General features: G+C 38.1%; 1 protein-coding gene across 1 annotated transcript in view; it reads left to right on the top strand.

Annotated features, from left to right (window-relative positions):
* LOC115209195 (zonadhesin-like) overlaps window positions 1-20,000 on the top strand; it is a 42,846-nt gene that overhangs the window by 19,134 nt on the left and 3,712 nt on the right. The window contains exons 7-13 of the mRNA XM_029777445.2: window positions 1,887-2,131; window positions 5,248-5,546; window positions 7,395-7,663; window positions 9,127-9,317; window positions 10,848-11,025; window positions 13,864-14,094; window positions 19,258-19,473. Of these exons, the coding sequence (XP_029633305.1) occupies window positions 1,887-2,131; window positions 5,248-5,546; window positions 7,395-7,663; window positions 9,127-9,317; window positions 10,848-11,025; window positions 13,864-14,094; window positions 19,258-19,473 (1,629 nt within the window). The remainder of the gene's footprint in view (window positions 1-1,886; window positions 2,132-5,247; window positions 5,547-7,394; window positions 7,664-9,126; window positions 9,318-10,847; window positions 11,026-13,863; window positions 14,095-19,257; window positions 19,474-20,000) is intronic.

The raw sequence follows: 20,000 nt of genomic DNA, 5'->3' as shown, positions 1-20,000 counted from the left end.
AGTGTAACCAAAAGCGGGTATCTTATAGTCGTGATTCATATCGAGCCCTTCTGGGTATTAGCGCGCGTCTACGATGAGTCTACGATTTAAAAAAAAAATTACCATCAATTTTTCTCATTTTTAATGCATTTTTTTTTGCTATTATATAAGGGAAGTAACTCTCTAAAAATTAATTATTAAACCTCAGAACGTAAAAAGCTACAGTAACACCCCCCTTTGTGGTTAGCCATATTGAGATGGCTATTATACTTTACATCTCTAAAAGTGCTTATATAGTTATTCCCTTACAAACCCGAGCAACGCCGGGCGATACTGCTAGTATATATATATAATATATATGATATATAATATATATATATATATATATATTGTTATATTTCGGAATGGTCATTTTGCCAGTTTAGCCAATATATATATGAGGAGGAAGCCAAAAGTAACTGGAAACATTCTCTGTGGAACAAACCCATTGGTAGATCTGGCCTTCGCCGCTAGAAATCACTTTATGCAACCCTCAGGCATTAGTCCGTCGAATGAAGTCGTACCGCCACGTGGTGTGACTTTGTTTTTTAGTACCTCTCTCCGGCTCCTCGAGTTTTGCGACAGCTGAAACGAAGGAACAGCGTGCTTCCGCGAAATTCTGTTTTCTGATAGGGAAAACGGCGGACGAAGCATTTGCCATGCTTCAGACATCTTACAAGGCCGCTGCCATGGGAAAAACACAAATTTCCGACCATTTCTAAAAAGGTTTCCATGTTTTAGAAATGGTCACATGTTGCTTGAAAACCAACCTCGTTCAGCGAGGACGTCGAGCTCCCGAACAGATCTAAAATTCATGAACGCATAGGCGCAGGAGTGGCTGTGTGATAAGTAGCTTGCTTACCAACCACATGGTTCCGGGTTCAGTCCCACTGCGTAGTATCTCGGGCAAGTGTCTTCTGCTATAGCCTCGGGTCGACCAAAGCCTTGTGAGTGGATTTGGTAGACGGAAACTGAAAGAAGCCCGTCGTATATATGTATATATATATGTGTGTGTGTGTGTGTGTGTGTGTGTGTGTATGTTTGTGTGTCTGTGTTTGTCACCCTAGCATTGCTTGACATCCGATGCTGGTGTGTTTACGTCGCCGTCACTTAGCGGTTCGGCAAAAGAGACCGATAGAATAAGTACTGGGCTTACAAAGAATAAGTCCCGGGGTCGATTTGCTCGACTAAAGGCGGTGCTCCAGCATGGCCGCATTCAAATGACTGAAACAAGTAAAAGAGAGAAAGAGAGAGAACTGACTGAGATGACGAACTTCTTGATATGACTGATGTGTCGTAGAGCTCCTGCCAACGAATTTTGAGCGAGGAATTGCCAATGAAAGGAGTTGCAATAAAATATGTGCCTCGCTTGCTCACGGAAAATCAAAAGCAATCACAATTGAACACCTGTCGTGAACGGGAAAAAACTGTCGGTAATTGATCCGGATCTTTTTTCGAAGGTCATCACTGGTGCTACTGAATTTGTAGATGTGGGAGAGTTGAAGAAAAAGGGTCGGAGGCGCTTATAGCATCACTTTTCAAGAGTTCCAACACTGCTTCGAACACTGGAAAACGCGCCTGGACAGATGCTCCAAAAGGAGAACCCTTTGAAGGCGATAAAAGTGTAAACATGTAAAACTAAGTGAATAAAATAATATTGCTTAATTCCAGTTTCTTTTGGGTACCCCCTTGTATATACATATATATTCATATATATATGTGTATTTTTGTGTGTATGTATGTGTGTGTGTGTGAGTGCATAAAATAGAACATACGTTATAACTTAATGGTTTATTATTACCTCATAATTAAGAAATACTACCATGAAAATCTTTGCCGCTTCATATATTTCCGTTTTTCTTTTCAAGAGAAAGAGTGTTCCTGCTACAATTATGGAGAGTTTTATTATCGAACGTTTGATGGACAAGCGATAAGTTTCAAGGGAGACTGCACGTATAATATCGTATCTGGACAATCAGGGAGCACAGTGTTTTCTGTTGATGTGAAGAGCGAACGTCGAAGTATTATGGAACCATACCACACCCCTAAACGCGCAGTAGACATCAAAATAAATTCGATCACAATTAATTTGTTACCATTAAACAGAATTTTGGTAAGATTCCATTATTATTTATTATTAAGAGCTGTGAATGGGCAGAAACGTTAGAGCACATGACAAAATTCCTTGCGGGCCTTTTTATGACTCTACGCTTTGATTTCATATCCTGGCGAAGTCAACTTTAATTTTCATCGGAATCGACAAAATGAAAAACTACTCAAGTAAATAAGTCGATGGTGTCAAATATCCTTCTCCTCCAAATTGCTGGCCTTCTGCCTAAGTTGCACGGCATTGTTTTATTATTATTATCATTATCATTATTATTATTATTAATATTATTAATTATATGTTTGGCATTTTTCTTGTATTTATACAAGTTGACACCAAGTCTCACAGAGATTTCAAGGGAATAAGATATAAGCTCAAGTCGTTACAATGATAATTTTTGGATTTTGTACAGAGTATTTTTCTGGAGAATGCTTGGATTATTATTATTATCATTATTATTATTATTATTACCATTATTATTATTATTATTATTATTATTATTATTATTATTACTATTATTATTATTATTATTATTATTATTATTATTATTATTATTATTATTGTTATTGAGTGAGAGAGCAGTGCATGCCATCAAAGTGACACTGCGGTAAAATATACGAAGCCCAGTATACTCATCATGACCACCCGTCTGTACACTAGGCACATGCATCACAACCAAATGTGCACGACATGGTGATCTCATGACCTTGCATGTGGGGCCCAGTTAGAATTTTCTTCTGGTCGAGTAACCCATCATGCTCAAATGGTCCCTGAATAAGGGTTGTTTAAGGATGTTGAACGAAACACCCCTGTTTCCAAAGGTGAATTATCCAAACCTCTAAGAATTCCTTTCAGCACACGGCTATGCTCCCCCACTACTTCTGCACGTGATCAGAGATGCACATATCGTCAGCCACTAAGAGACATGCTCAACTGGTTACGGTCAAACAACTGACAAGCAAATCTGTGCTATTGAGCAGAATATTTGCTATAGCCCATCTTTTATACAAAGACAAAACAATGGACATGATGACACTTCCAATCAGTTAAGATCAGAAGCCATGAGAGCCACTGTCTGGTACTGCTTCAGGGCACTATTATTGTTGTTGTTATTATTATTATCATTATTATTATTATTATTATTATTATTATTATTATTATTATTATTATTATTATTATTATTATTATTATAAGGAATAGAAGGAGTCAAAACTAAATGCATATTGATATTTTGTATCCTCTTTTCTAATTCTTCGGTTTCATCTCTAAAGAAACGCCTTCGATTTTCTAATATGGTACAGAGTGCTGATTTCAATGTTTACGTATTCACGTTATTTATATATGTATAATATAGGATGATGGATTTTCTACCAACGGATATCTATATAAGAGCAACTGCTGCTGTTTTTGCTGTTGATGCTGCTGCTGCTGTTGCTGTTGTTGTTGTTGTTGTTGTTGTTGTTGTTGTTGTTGTTGTTGTTGTTGTTGTTGTTGTTGTTGTTGAGCGTAGCGGTCTTCGCCCAGTGGGAGAAGTCCGAAGCGTGGTCCTTTGCTATTCGTAAGACCCGCAGAAGAGAAAGCAGGTCAACCTCCGACACCGAGAGCATCGACGGATGGATGAATGCGCATGCACGCTCAGCGGCTGCGTAGGAAATCGGGGACAAGAAACAGGAAGAAAGAGTGAGAGAAAGTTGGAGCGAAAGAGTACAACAGGGGTCACCACCACCCCCTGCCGGAGCCTCGTGGAGCTTTAGGTGTTTTTGCTATATAAACACACACTCCGATCACGAGTTCGCTGCCCTAACCACTGGGCCATTGCGCCTCCACGTTGCTGCTGCTGCTACTACAACCACCACAACTACTACTACTATTGCTGCTGCTGTTACTACCACTACTACTACTACTACTACTACTACTACTACTACTACTACTACTACTACTATTACTACTACCAGAATTTGGAAATCTAAACATGTGTTGGATCGGTTGGTGATTATTTGCAGATGACACGATGTTCTGTGGGTCCTCCAAAGGTGATCTCCAAAATGCACTGAATGGATTGGTCGTTATGTAGTAACTTGTGTATATTCCACGGATGAATCAAAGCATTTCTTGTGCAAAGCCGGGAATCCGGATCTGGAGTTATCCAATAATTTTTGGTATTATGAATATTTGATGTGGTTTTAGGGTCAAATTTTGTCTGCTATTTCTAGCATGATAGTATCTTTTAGATACCCTTAAATATAATTTTAATAATAATTATTACCTATGAGGTGTTTATTCCCATGCTAGCCACTTGATATGATCGGTTTTTAAAAAAGTGATATAAATTTATATATATACATAGATACATACATACATACATATATATATATATATATATATATATATATATATATATATATATATATATATATATATATATATATATATATATATATATATATATATATATAACAATTGAGGAACGGCTTCAATAGGCCATTCGACCCACTAGAAAGAGCAGCCAGGATTCCAACCGCAAATAGTAGTAATTCCGAAATTTAAGGAAAATTAAAAAAAACATTAACCCTATTCATCTTTAGACAATGCATTGTTTCGGCGTTTTTTAATGGCAATCCAGCCTGATTAAATTAAATTAAATTTAATCAAGTCAATCTTCCAAAAGGCTACGCACTCATCGGTAAAGAAGCCAGGAGGGACAGAAATTACACGAAGCAGATATATATATATATATATATATCAATGGACCTAGCGAGATATATATCTCCAGGTCCTCTGATATATATCAGAGGACCGGGCAAGAGGCGATGCAAAAGCAAATATGGTCTTCTATTTATATTTCTTGGTTTCATAGAATAATCAGCGCCCAATAAACAAATTTGTCATGTACCCGAAACTATTAGTAACGCATACGTTAATAACGGACTCTCAGTAGCTGGAGTACTCTTCTTGTTGGCTTTTTTACGCAGCATAATTTCACTATATATGCATGTGTGTGTGTGTGTTTGTGTGTGTGTGTGTGTGTGTGTGTGTGGTGTGTGTGTGTGTGCGTGTGTGTGTGTGTGTGTGTGTGTGTATTGGAAAATCAGGTATCCCTCAATAAACATTATATATTTCAGGTTAATGAAGAAGAATACACTCTCCCTGTCGTGAAATTCGAGGAATTTGAAGCATATTATGCTGTCGGTTGGATAACAGTTAAGACCGAATGGGGATTAACAGTGAAGTATGATGGAAATCAGAGAGTTACTGTGAGCCTTCCAATCTCGTTTGCTAACAAACTAACTGGTATCTGCGGTGACTGCAATGGAAAACAAGATGACTTACGTACAAAGGCTGGACGAGACGTTTCATCTCTAACAGACAAAGACAGTTTAATTGCAAATAGTTATCAGGTCGCTGGCGATTCTAACGAAGAGTAAGTGGTGTCCAATAATTAATTTTTTTTTCTACTCAAGGCAAAAGGCCCGAAGTTCTGGGGGAGGGGCCCAGTCGATTAGATCGACCCCAGTACATAACTGGTACTTAATTTATCGACCCCGAAAGAATGAAAGGCAAAGTCGATCTCGGCGGAATTTGAACACAGAACCTAGCGGCAGACGAAATACCTATTTCTTTACTACCCACAAGGGGCTAAACATAGAGGGGACAAACAAGGACAGACAAACTGATTAAGTCGATTATATCGACCCCAGTGCGTAACTGGTACTTATTTAATCGACCCCGAAAGGATGAAAGGCAAAGTCGACCTCGGCGGAATTTGAACTCAGAACGTAACGACAGACGAAATACCCGGCGTGCTAATGTTTCTGCCAACTCGCCGCGTTCCAATAATTAATATTTAGTAGTTTTAAGGGCCGAGATAGAAAAATTATTAGTCCGCCGGGCAAAATACTGAGCAGTATTTTATTCGTCATTACGTTCTAGTTTCAAATTCTCCTGAGGTAGAATGTGCCTTCCTTTCTTTCGGGGTCGATAAAACAAGAGGTTAAACCTGGTACTTATTTTATAGTACACTTTAGCCGAACCGCTAAGAAAACGAACACCGGTTAAAACAAGGAGTTGGTGGGAACAAACACAGCCATACACAGATACAAACATATACGCACACAACCACAAATTACGCACACAACCACAAATTACGCACCGCACACGCGCACACACAAACATGTAAATGCATGCATGATGGCCTCCCCCGTCGAAGACGACGTAGGAGCGTTCAGCTTTTGCCGAACGACCTGCACAAAGGATTGGCTTATAGTGATCAAAGGTTCGTGCCGCACATTAGATTATTCTCTCCATCAAATCGACGTTGTCTGAACAATGAGCTGAGTGTTCATTCGACATCTTATAGGAGACATAGCCCTTATGTCATACATTAATGTATAGATGCGTGTGTGTGTGTGTGTGAGCGAGAGAGCGAGAGCGTGTGTATATATGCCGAGTATACGCTGAAGCCAGCCACCGGTCATTTACCGTACCAGAGTCGTTGAAATCTAACCTAGAGAATACGTTGTTATGAAACGAAATTTTTAACTAGATATTAATGTCATCGCTTAAATATATGAACGAATATCTAAGTAACGAATAATTAGTTAATCAAGAAATATACAAGTGGAGATGACACGCTCTATTTTGCTGTAGATCGCTTTTATATAGGGCTTCAAACAATGTTAGTAGCGGGAGTATCTGAACTTTGTTAGAAGTTTCTGTTGTTTCACTTTCGATTTCAGCAGTGAGATTATGTAACTAAGGGTGAGCCGTGGTCATCATCATCTATCCGCTCAGTCGAAGTCGATTCTCGGTTACTCGTTAGATCAGTGTCCTCCAGTCAGTTCTATCCTGGGCCGCTTCTTTCAGATTTGCTATGTCCATTCCGGTATCACTCTTGAGGGTGTTAAGCCAGCGGGTTCTTGGTCGGCCTCCTCCTCTCTTGCCACTGACCATTCCGAGCATGATGTCCTTCTCCAGGGATTTTCTCCGCATAATATGACCGAAATATGCCAATCTATGCTTGGTGATCCTAGCTTCTAGTGACATTTTCGGCCTGATCTGCCTAAGAACTTTTCCATTGGTGAGCCTCGCCTTCCATGGAATCCGTGGTACAATTGAATTAATAATGGCCTAATTCCGAACGTTGTCTGTGACTTCTATGGTTTATAAGATATGACTCTGCTGACAGAAGATAAAAACTTATTTCTATATTCTAAATGCTTCTGATAAATAATTTTGTATTTTGTCTTGCTCTTTCTTTTTGTATTTCTAGGTGTAATGCAACAAGTGTTGTTAACATAAAATGCAACAGTACTGAAATGCAACGATGTAATATCATACACAGTAGTATTTTCACATCGTGTGTACAAACGCTTGGCCAAGAACTAGCCAATCGGTTTTTTGAATCTTGTCAATCAGATGTCTGCTCATCCACCGACAGTGTGAATACCGAGATTTTATTTTGTAAAAGTATTGAAGCTTTTGTTACTGAGTGTGAAAGAGCTGGAGTACCAATAAACTGGAGAGGAGTTGCAAGATGTCGTGAGTTTAATGCTTCTTATTCTTATTATTAGTGATTTTTGAAAGAGTCTGGGAGAGAAATGGTCATAACAGTGGAGAACAAAGCAGCTGAGAACGAAATGATTGATAGGAGTGAAAGAAAAATCAGTGGGAAGTCTATCATAGTCAATATATATGAATCAAAGCCTCCGTAAAGCAGTAGAATATTTATAGTTGGTTCTGAAGTGTCATAAGTCGAGGGTTTGCTGATTGAACACCGAGTAAAGCTAATGGTATCCTGGGCATTACAAGAAAAGCCATCAAGAAAAACATAGAGGATTCTGGTAAAGTATCTACATGGCTCTGGCTGAAAAGAAGTGATCGACAGGGTCAGTAGAATACCGTTTGAAATAAATAGCTATATTTATATCGAAGTGATTTTACTACTACTATTAATTTTTTTACTATAATCATTTCTTAAATATAGCCACGAAACACGTGTCGTTATTCTACCAATTATATACGTTTTTATCATTTTTTTGCAATTTACTTAATCATTGGTATTTTATTGTTATTTTAATTTTAATTTCAATATTTCTATTATATGTAATTTTCTAGATGGTGTAATTTAATTGTTCATTTTGAATTGATAAAAGGTGGTTCTTTCTAATTTTATATATATATATATATATATTATGTTGTGTGAAATTTGATTTAGCATTTCTAAATTGAATTTTTTCCCTGTAAGTTAGGATTAATATTCCCTCAAATATATATGTATATAATAAAATATTAGGGAATAAATCCAAACTTACAGGGAAAAATCAGATTTAGGATTGAATCCAATTTTATAGTAAAATATTATATTATATTAAATTAGAGATAAAACTCATTATCTTTTTTAATAATTTTGATATATATTTAAAATAATATAAATTAATTAATCTTATGTATTGGCTTAAGTTTTTCATTGTATGATTTGCCTAATAGTGGTTTTATCTCTAATTTAATATAATACATATATATATATATATATATTATATATATATATATATATGTATGTATGTATGTATTATGTATGTATGTAGGTATGTATATATATATATATATATATATATATATATATATATATATATATATATATATATATATGTGTGTGTATATATATATATGTGTGTGTGTGTGTGTGTGTGTGTGTGCGCGCGCGCGTGTGTGTCTATGAATATATAAATATTTCGGTGTACATATACGCTTATGCATAACCATTTGCATATATGTGTGTATGCATAAAATATACATGTATATATATATGTGTGTGCGTGTGTGTATGTGCGTTATTGTGTGTGTTTGTGTGTGTGTTTGTGCGTGTGTGTGAATGTGTGTGTCTGCGTGTGTGTGTGTGTGTGTGTTTGCACGTCTGTGTGTGTGTGTGCATGTACGTATACTCCATACTTCATATAACAGAGAATTAAGTTTCTATGTTTTCCACCGATCTAATCCTTCAGCAAAACTCTGTTCATATTACGAAAGCTACAAGTACTATGCCACAAGCTGCCGAAACGATTGTTTGAACACCACAGAATGTTCAACGTTCTCTGAAGGCTGTACTTGCGGACCGAATCTCTATTACAGCGGAAAAACTTGCGCTCGTAAAAACGATGGCTGTGGTTGTTCCATTAATGATGTATACATTAAGGTAATTAATTTTTTTAATATATCAATTCTTATATCATGTGACTTGTATTGGTCCTCAATTTCCCATTTTAATTTTTCCTTACTAATATGCATATACGCATCTCTTTTACTCTTTTACTCTTTTAATTGTTTCAGTCATGTGACTATGGCCATGCTGGAGCACCGCCTTTAGTCGAGCAAATCGACCCCAGGACTTATTCTTTGTAAGCTCAGTACTTATTCCATCGGTCTATTTTGCCGAACCGCTAGGTTACGGGGGACGTAAACACACCAGCATCGGTTGTCAAGCGATGTTGGGGGAACAAACGCAGATACACAACATATACACACATACATACATACATATATACATATATATATATATATATATATATATATATATATATATATATATATATATATATATATATATACATATATATATATATATATATATATATATAATATATATATATACATATATACGACGGGCTTCTTTCAGTTTTTGTCTACCAAATCCACTCACAAGGCTTTGGTCGGCTCGAGGCTATAGTAGAAGACACTTGCCCAAGGTGCCACGCAGTGGGACTGAACCCAGAACCATGTGGTTCGTAAGCAAGCTACTTACCACACGGTCACTCCTACGCCTATATATACAAATAATTAACCTTTTCTACTGGAAGCACAAGGCCTCAAATTTGGGGAAAGCGATTAAGTCGATTACATCGACACCAGTGCGTAACTGGTACGTGTTTAATCGACTCCGAAAGAATGAAAGGTAAAGTTGGCCCAGGTGATTTTGAACCTAAAACGTAACGGCAAACGAAATACCGCAAAGTACTTCGCCCGGCGTGCTGACGATTCTGCCAGCACGCTGCACTTACACATATCGATGTCGATAAATTAAGTACCAGTTATGCACTGGGGTTGATGTGATCGACTAGTCCCCTCCCTTAAAACTTTCAGGTCTTGTTCCTTTATTAGAAAGGATATCTAAGTTGTTTTTAATAGACTGATGTTTAAATTTTGGCACAAGCCTAACAATTTCTCAGGAAGGGCCAAGTCGCTTAAATCTATCCCAGTGCCCAACTGGCACTTATTTATCGATCCCGAAAGGGGCATCTGAATTCAGAACGTTAAGATGGACGGAATGCCACTAGAAATATTGCCCGGCGTACTAATGATCCTAACAATCCATTGCATTAGTTATTTCTAGTATATTAGTATATTATTTCTAGTATACAAGTAGTAAAATAAGGCGGCAGAATTGCTATCGCGCCGTTTGAAATACTTAGTGGCATATTTTTCTTACGTTCTGAGTTCAAATGCTACCGGGGTCGATAAAATAAGTACCATTTGAGCACTGGGGTCGATGTAATCGACTTTTCTCCCCTCCAAATTTTCTGACCGTGTTCCAAAATTTGAAATCAATATGTTACTAGTGAAAGAATTGTTAATTATAAAGAGAATGTTTTATTGCAGTAATAAGGATGAAAACAAATCTAATGACCTCAGTATTTTAAGAGATGTTCAACTTTTGATTCATTCATAGAAATATTCAAGTCTCGTTGATTCTACTTGTAATAACACATACTATTGTGCAGCAACTGGCAAATACAGGAAAAATTCATATTCTTGTTCAGAGACTGGTAAATGTAGTCTTAAAAATGGTAGACGACAATGTTTCTGTAACAATGGATATTATGGATCAGACTGTCGCTACCGCCTTGGTAGGTATAAATTTTGCATGTTTACACAACCATCATTCGACATATCACTAACTGTCAATTAAATAATCCTGTTTACTATAGGCACAAGACCTGAAATTTTAGGAGACGGGGATAGTCGATTATATCGACCCCAGTACTCAACTGGTACTTAATTTATCGACCCCGAAAGGATGAAGGGCAAAGTCGACCTCGGCGGAATTTGAACTCAGAACGTAACGGCAGACGAAATACCAATTTCTTTACTACCCACAAGGGGCTAAAGACAGAGAGGACAAACGAGGACAGACAAACGGATTAAGTCGATTATATCGACCCCAGTGCGTAACTAGTATTTATTTAATCGACCCCGAAAGGATGAAAGGCAAAGTCGACCTCGGCGGAATTTGAACACAGAACCTAGCGGCAGACGAAATACCTATTTCTTTACTACCCACAAGGGGCTAAACATAGAGGGGACAAACAAGGACAGACAAACTGATTAAGTCGATTATATCGACCCCAGTGCGTAACTGGTACTTAATTTATCAAGCCCGAAAGGATGAAAGGCAAAGTCGACCTCGTCGGAATTTAAACTCAGAACGTAACGGCAGACGAAATACCGCTAAGCATTTCGCCCCTTGTGGGTAATAAAGAAATAAGTATTTCGTCTACCGTTACGTTGTGAGTTCAAATTCCGCCGATGTTGACTTTGCATTCCATCCTTTCGGGGCCGATAAATTAAGAACCAGTTACGCACTAGGGTCGATATAATCGACTTAATCCCTTTGTCTGTCCTTGTTTGTCCTCTCTGTGTTGAGCACTTTGTGGGTAGTAATAAATAGATATTTTGTCTGTCTTTGTGTTCTGAGTTCAAATTCCACCGAGGACGACTTTACCTTTCATTCTTTCGAGATCTATAAATAAAGTACCAGTTACTGGGGTCGATCTAATCAACTGGCCCCTTCCCCAAAAATTTCGGGCCTTGTACCTAGAGTAGAAACGCATTTGTTTACTTCATTTTTGACATATCTAGTAAAATACAGCAATGGTGTAATTTGTTTATAATTTGTTGCCTTTCTTTTAAGGAGTTAGCCTAACCAAAAAAGAAGTGGGAGAAGAAATTATTAAATAAAAGAAGTTAGGATTCAAAACCCAATAACCATGTACTTGAAAAGTATGAATATTGTTTATTAATCATGTCAAATATGAATATTGTCAAATTAACTGTAGATTGCCGGAAGAAGTAAAAAGATACAGTTAGGTATTTTCGTTAGCAACACAAGGAAATTACAAATTTTGTTATTATCTAATTTTTAAAACTAGGATGTTGAGTGATCTGTGATAGTGAAGAATTATTAACTGTATATATTAGTTTGTTCCGAAAATAATGACCGATTTCAGAAACATAATTTTAGTCTGGAAAAATTAACAATAGTAATGTTTTGATTAGCCAAATTATGAGCCGTGAATATCTATGCATCTCTGCCATCGATCCACGAGAACATTTATGCCCCGTTGATAAAAACGTATTGGCTTTGATGCTAAGAAATCTTTGAAAGCTGATTCTACCTCAAGTTTGGACCTGAAAATTTTTATCACTTAACGTGTTTAAATTCTTAAAATGGTAGTCAGTGAGTGGAAGATCAGGAGAATATGGAGGATGTGGTAAAGTCTCGTATCCCAAGCCTGTGAGCTTCTGCAGTGCCATTCTTGCAACATGGGACTTTGCAGTATCGTGGAGCAGAATTGGGCCACGCCGATTCACCAATGCAGATCTAAATTTTTGCAAGTGGGCATGCATTTCAGCGAGTTGGTTGCAGTAGACCTCTGCTGTAATGCTCTGATTGGCTTCCAGAAAGCTGTAATGGGAAATACCGATTCTAGACCATCAGGCAGTCACCATAATCTTTTGCTGATGCAACTTTGTCTTTGGGAAATGTTTGGGGGACTCATCACGATCAAGCCATTGACCTGATCGTTTACGGTTATCATAAAGGATCTATAAAAGATCCACTTTTCGTCCCAAATGACTATTCGCTCAAGAAAAGGATCATTGGTGTTTCGTAGAAAGAGCATCGAGCAGACTTCAAAACGCCGAACTTTCTGATTTTCATTGAGCTCATGCAGTACCCATTTATCGAGCTTTTTTACCATACCAATCTTTTGAAAATTGCGCGAGAGCGTTACAATACCGATATCAAGTGCTTGAGACATTTCTCTAACACTTTGACGTGAGTTTTGTTCAACAGTTGCTTTCAATTTTTCGCTGTTAAGACTGCATGACCGTCATCTACCTTCTTCATCTTCAAGGTTATCATCACCACTACGTAATTTCTGAAACCACTTTCGTAGTATGCGATCACTTGTGAACCCCTCTCCCCATGTTCTGTTGATATTGGCAGCAGTTTGGGAGGCATTTTTCCCAAGCTTGAACTCCTGCAAGAAAAGTAAACGAAGGTCCATTTTGTCATGTTCATAATTAAGGGTGCCTATGCTTCAAAAATGTTTTTGCCTGAAATAAGTAAAGAATTATTAAAGAGCATACATCAATTATTAAATTTGTCGAAATTCACCTAAATATAATAAAAATACTATGATAAAAGTGCCTTTCAAAACACAACAGTTAGAGCGGCCTTTATTTTCGGAACAAACTAGTAGAAAGAAATATCAGTCTTTAAATTTTCTTATGAATTCGCGTTGAAGACATGTATACTATGTTACGTAGGATGTTTACTGAAAGAATTCAAACCATATTTTTAAACCGTGGTAAGACTATAAGAATATTCTCTTTTATTATTTTTTTAATAAACTACGGCATTTTACTATTTTTCTTTCCTATTTTATATATTTTCTTCGCAGGTCGATGGCATTATATTAGAGTATATAAAGCAGAATTGAACGCCATTGCTTGGGCTTCATATTCAGTGGATCATAACCAATGCTTTCACATCTTTTGGAATAATAAATATTGCAAGGCATATAACTACGATGATGCTCGTAAAATATGTGACATATATAATGTTGATGCGAGTGGCAATTTTACTTTGACCTCTGCCGACTGCCAGTCAAAATTCTATACTCAGAAAATCAGTAAGTATATATATATTTATTGTTTTCCTTTTTGGTGAAACTCTGCTAACTAACTGCTTAATTTAATTATTGGTATACACATTAGCGATTCGCTAAATCATCCATAAATCTTTATGGAACAAACATATATGCTCGTAGCGTGGTTGTTCGAGAACTGGCGAGCTGTGCCGACTCATCTCACGATGCTGAAACCGTATGATAAAGAGATAACACAGTTGCCAGTTTCCGGCTAGCGACACACACCCAATTTTAAGATATTTAGCCTTATGAAAGACGATATCTGATCTCAGGGATCATTTAACTTAATACTGCAGAAGGCTGTTCGATCCTTTATAGCGACGTGCTAGTCGCATTTTTATTTGTTTTTTTGCTTTTTTCGACTTCTGTTTCATTTTCTAAGGGTGCTCAACCAATATTCTAAGCTGGTTTCACAGCTATTCAGGGGACAATAATATTTAGAAAAAAATTTTTCTTCTTGTTCTGTAATTTTCCAAGCATAATTACTGCTCGTTCTGTATTTTTCCATGTACAATACTTAACATTATTCTAGGATTCTACACCCGCATTATGCATACACTACAGATTCCTGAAGCTGAACTTATGAACCGATGGCTTGGGTGGGACCTTTGGTCATTTTTGATATACATATATACACACATGAACACACACAGATGGGTATATTTGTATATGCGTACTCTTCAATATCCTTCCAAAAAATGAATGAGAGATCTGCATGGTGTAGATGTAAGTATCTTTAAAGCAAAACTGGATCTCTTCCTGTCAAAGGTTCCAGACGAGCCTAACTCACAGCAGGAAACAGTGATGAGGGTAGCGGCATCAAACTCCATCATTTTCCAAATTCCACATGTCAGAGGAGGATTCAAATAATGGTGTAGCACAGTCAAAGGTGGTGCCCCAGTATGACCGCACGTTTGAAGTTGAAACATTTGAAAGAAATTTTTTTAAAATTTTATATATTTTTACTTGTTTCACTTATTTGATTGCGGCCATGCTGGAGCACCGCCTTTAGTCGAACAAATCGACCCCAGGACTTATTCTTTGTAAGTCTAGTACTTATTGTATCAGTGTCTTTTGCCGAACCGCTGAGTTACGGGCTCGTAAACACACCAGCATCGGTTGCCAGACGATGCTGGGGGACAAACACAGACGCACAAATATATACACACACATACATATATATGCATGTGTGTGTGTATGTGTGTGGAGGCACATGGCCTAGTGGTTAGAGCAGCGGACTCGCGTTCGAGGGATCGCGGGTTCGAATCTCAGACCGGGCGATGTGTGTGTTTATGAGCGAAACACCTAAGCTCCGGTAGAAGGTAATGGCGAAATTCTGCTGACTCTTTCGCCACAACTTTCTCTCACTCTTTCCTCCTGCGTCTTGCAGCTCACCTGCGACGGACCGGCGTCCCGTCCATGTGAGGAATCTATACGCCAATAAAACCGAGAAACCGGCCCTATGTGCCAGGCGTGGCTCGAGAAGGAACAAACAATATATATATATATATATATATATATATATATATAAAATTCAACTTGTGTGTCTGTGTGTGTGTCTGTGTATGAGTCTGTGTATTTAACTTCCCGCCACATCTCCTCCTAGCCAACAAATCGTAGAACCACCAAAAATGGGTCACTTAAAGTTTAGGTGAATGAAAATTGAACTGCGCTATTTCTGTTCCGAAATTCATCTCGCAAGTGCAAAAATCGATAATGTGTTTGTTTAGGCCTTATCCCATGCATTGAATAGTAAACTTTACTCAGTCAGCTGTTTGACGTGAACTGTGTCCACCACGCGTGCAAGTATGCGTAAATTGCATGAAAAATATCTTCTATATAATAAAGCTCAAAGTCTGTGTATCTGCACATCTATAAGACGAAAGTCTTATTTCACCTCCTGTGAAATTTCAAATACTCCCGATTTCAAAGAAAATAAAACATGACTACTAGGTACAAAAGAAATACGATTTCCAAAATTTTACCGCCTTACAATATTATTTAACTCCCCTAATGTGGTTTATAACAGGGGACAGTGTGTCCCTTTGAGAGTGTATATATATATGTTATATATATATATACATATATATATTGTATATATATATATATATATATATATATATATATATATATATATATTGTATATGCAGAAAGAACACATGTATATTGTATATACATATATATATATATATATATTGTGGATGCAGAAAGAACACATGGCGACATGGGCATGAATGAGGTTTAAACCAAAAACATCGAGGTGCGTGGTGATCAGGGATGGGCGAAATTAACCTACAAAATCAGGCTGAAAGTGTAAGGAGAGGCCATTTCATCAATAGAGGAAAATCCTATTGAATGCCTTGGAAAGATGTTGGACAAGTCGCTGTCAGACAGAAGCAATGTCACCAACATTGTGAAGCAAGCAGAAGAGTGGCTGATGAGGATTGATAGATCAGAGCTTCCAGGAAAGTTCAAGGCATGGCTCTACCAACATGGACAGCTCCCAAGACCCATATGGTTGCTGATACTGTATAATGTTCCGATAACAAGTGTGGAAAGGGTGGAGAGGAATATAAATAAATACCTCCGAAGATGGCTAGGTGTAACTCCAAGCTTCACTTCAATAGACCTGTACATACGATAGAGACAGCTACAACTTCCCCTGTCATCCGCAGTGGAGGAATTTAAAGTAACAAAATGTAAAGTTGTAATGATGTAGAGAGATTCTAAGGACGAGTTTGTAAGACAAGCAGGTAAGGTCTTGGCGAAAGTAGGCTGCTAGCGCCGCAGTCGCTCAGGCTGAAGGGATGCTGCTGCTATGCGACATCATTGGAGTTACAGACATGGGTTTCTAGGGTCTTGGTTCTTCCTATTTTCGACAATGGAAGAAAGCAGACAACAGGGAGAGGCGGGCTATGACCAAGGAAGCGGTGCGGTACCAGGAGGAAGAAAGAAGAAAACCAAGAGGTGTGGGGTTGGTATCTCAGGGTGCATGGACTAGATAAAATTTCCCTTAGAGGAGATCACGTAGACTGACCTGTGAAAGCTAAACTCTTACGCATCGCCTTCCTGCTGCGGGCGGTGTGACACTCCCCCGACGCCAGCAAACCTGCACAGATGGGGGTTTGGGGAAGGACCCCTTTGTGGAGCAACGGGCACACATCTTGGCAGGGTGCAGAATAGCAATTTCTCAAGGTAAATTTAAATGGTGCCATGATAGGGTTCTTGCAACAATTGCTCACACCCTGGAGCAGGAAAAGTGCAAGAAGCATCATCACCAAGCGAAGGTAACAGCAGCAATTAAGTTTGTGAAAGAGGGAGAGAGACTAGTAGAGTCACCAAAAACAATACATAGCCTGCTGCAAGGATCTCAACTATAGGATATGAAAGTGGACTTGGGGAGAGATTGCAGTTTCCCCAGGTTGTCCATACAACCCTGAGGCAAGATGTGGTCCTGTGGTCTGAAAAGGCCAAGAAAATTATCGTGGGAGAGGGCTGTGATAAGGCCCATGAACGGAAGCGTGCCAGATATGAGAGCCTTCTGCAGGATTGCAGGAAGAAGGGACGGCAAGTATGGCTTTTTCTAGACGAAGCTGGCTGCAGGGGATTCCCAGCTTAGTAGGCATGGTGGATACTTACAACAATTGTAATCAGAGGTAAGAAGCGAGGGGTGGCAGTGTGCAGGAGGGAGAGGCAGCTGAAAGAGGTTCTTGTTGGCTTTGGAGTAAGGGAGAAGAGTTAAGCTGGAAACCATGAGGAGATGAGGAACAGTGACCTAGCCACTTCTACTGACCCACCAATGGGAGGGTGTTACGGTTCAGGGTCGAAACACCCGATGAATGCTAGATACCGTTTGATGACATCAGTTCCTCCTGGACAAGGCTTCATACACCTTTCACTAATAAGAAATACTGGGTCAAACCCTAGGGTTAGGAGTGATTTTTTTCTCCCCAGCAACTAGAAACGTCCAAGAGACTTCCTCTATCCCTCAACGAAGAAATTCAACCTACGGACTCTCAACCTATTTACTCAGACAACACAACCAAGTCCTCAACATCCCAAACATAATTAAGCACCCAAACAATTTATTCCAACGAAGAAACCCGAACCACGTATTTCCAACCAGTTTACCCAGACACCAACAGCAACCTCCTAGCAATCCCAATATAATAAATCATAAGAATAATAATACTGATATAATTAATAACAATACTAATACTAATAACTTCTATCAACCAAGTTACAGCAAACATTTTTTAGACCGAGTGGAGAGAAAAATTTATTTAAGTACGTATTTTCTAAAGAAAAAAATTTTGTCCTTGTGTGTGGAATTTATGAATGAATGATTCAACAAGTAGAAAACTCTAAGGAGAAGTAATTGGTTATCATTATTATTGTGGACGGGGGAGATAATTGTTTATCTTTCGGTAAGCGGGGGGGGGGAGAATATGTACAGCGATGGGTATGTAGTCACGAATGAAAATATGTATAGAGATGGTTATGCATACATATTTAGACGTGTTCTGTATTTTTCGATGAATAGATTTTCTTTATTTAAAAGTTCTTGTAACGAAATTGTGTCTTTGCACGGGTAGAAGGGGAAAACTGTGAAATTTTGTTTGATGTTACCGGCACATCTCTCTCTCTCTCTCTCTCTCTCTCTCTCTCTTCTCTCTCTCTCTCTCTCTCTCTCTGTGTTCACTTAGAAGAATCTATTTTTATTGCGGGAATTGGATTTGCTCATTATATAGAGTGGTTCTCCGTCCCAGTGTCATACTCGTCTGTCCTATATAGTGATGTCCATAACAGTAGCAGTTTATTACATAAATTTATATATATATAGCTGTCCGAAACTCGAATTCGCTATCAACAACATTCTTGTATAACAATAATAGATTCGTACTCTACAAGCGTTTAGAGTAACCGATCATATTAATGTAAAATTGCTTATAACTGACCATAAAAACAAAGATTAATATATATATGCATATATATGTATGTATATGTGTATGAGTGTGCGAGTGTGTGTGTGTTTGTATGTGTGTGTGTGTGTATACACGTATTTCTTGACATGTCTTATATGTGTTGATAAGAATTTAAAAGGAATACACATAACATTATACATTTCTTGATTTTCACTGAAAGGTAAACGCAATTTCGTAATAAATGGTGCTTCAATTGAAAACTGCGATGATCTTCAGACAATTACTAACGTAAAGAATAAAGAAGACTGTCAAGAGATGTGCTTGCAAAAAGGATGCTTCGGAGCAACGTTTCTTAAGTCAAAGAAAGTATGCAAAATGGTGATGACTTACAACAGATACTTACGGTTCATTACTAACAAGGATAGTTATTTTGCTGGTATGTATTTTGTGTTTCCTGTACAACTTTACATTTTGTTAATGAGCATGCGTATAAATGGCAGTGAGGTTAAGAAGCTTGCTTTGTAACCATTTGATTTTGCGCAGCACCATGGCCGTGTGTCTGCTACAATCACTCTAGACTGATCATTGCTTCATGAGTAAATTTGGTGTGTGAAAAATGTGTGGCAGTTCGTCGTGAGTGTGTATGTGTGTGTCTGTGAGATGTGGTTGTGTGTGCGGGTATGTCTTTATTCTGTGTTTGTCCCCCAATCTGCTTGACAATCGGTGTTGCTGTGTTTACGTCCTTGTAACTTAGCGATTCGGCATAAGAGACTGATGGCATAACTCTTTACTCTTTTACTCATTTACTTGTTTCAGTCATTTGACTGCAGCCATGCTGGAGCACCGCCTTTAGTCGAGCAAATCGACCCCGGGACTTATTCTTTGTAAACCCAGTACTTATTCCATCAGTCTCTTTTGCCGAACCGCTAAGTTACGGGGGAATAAACACAACAGCATCGGTCG

Source organism: Octopus sinensis, linkage group LG3 (assembly GCF_006345805.1).
Source record: "Octopus sinensis linkage group LG3, ASM634580v1, whole genome shotgun sequence".
NCBI classification, from domain to species: domain Eukaryota; kingdom Metazoa; phylum Mollusca; class Cephalopoda; order Octopoda; family Octopodidae; genus Octopus; species Octopus sinensis.
This window is presented reverse-complemented; position numbering and strand designations above follow the sequence as displayed.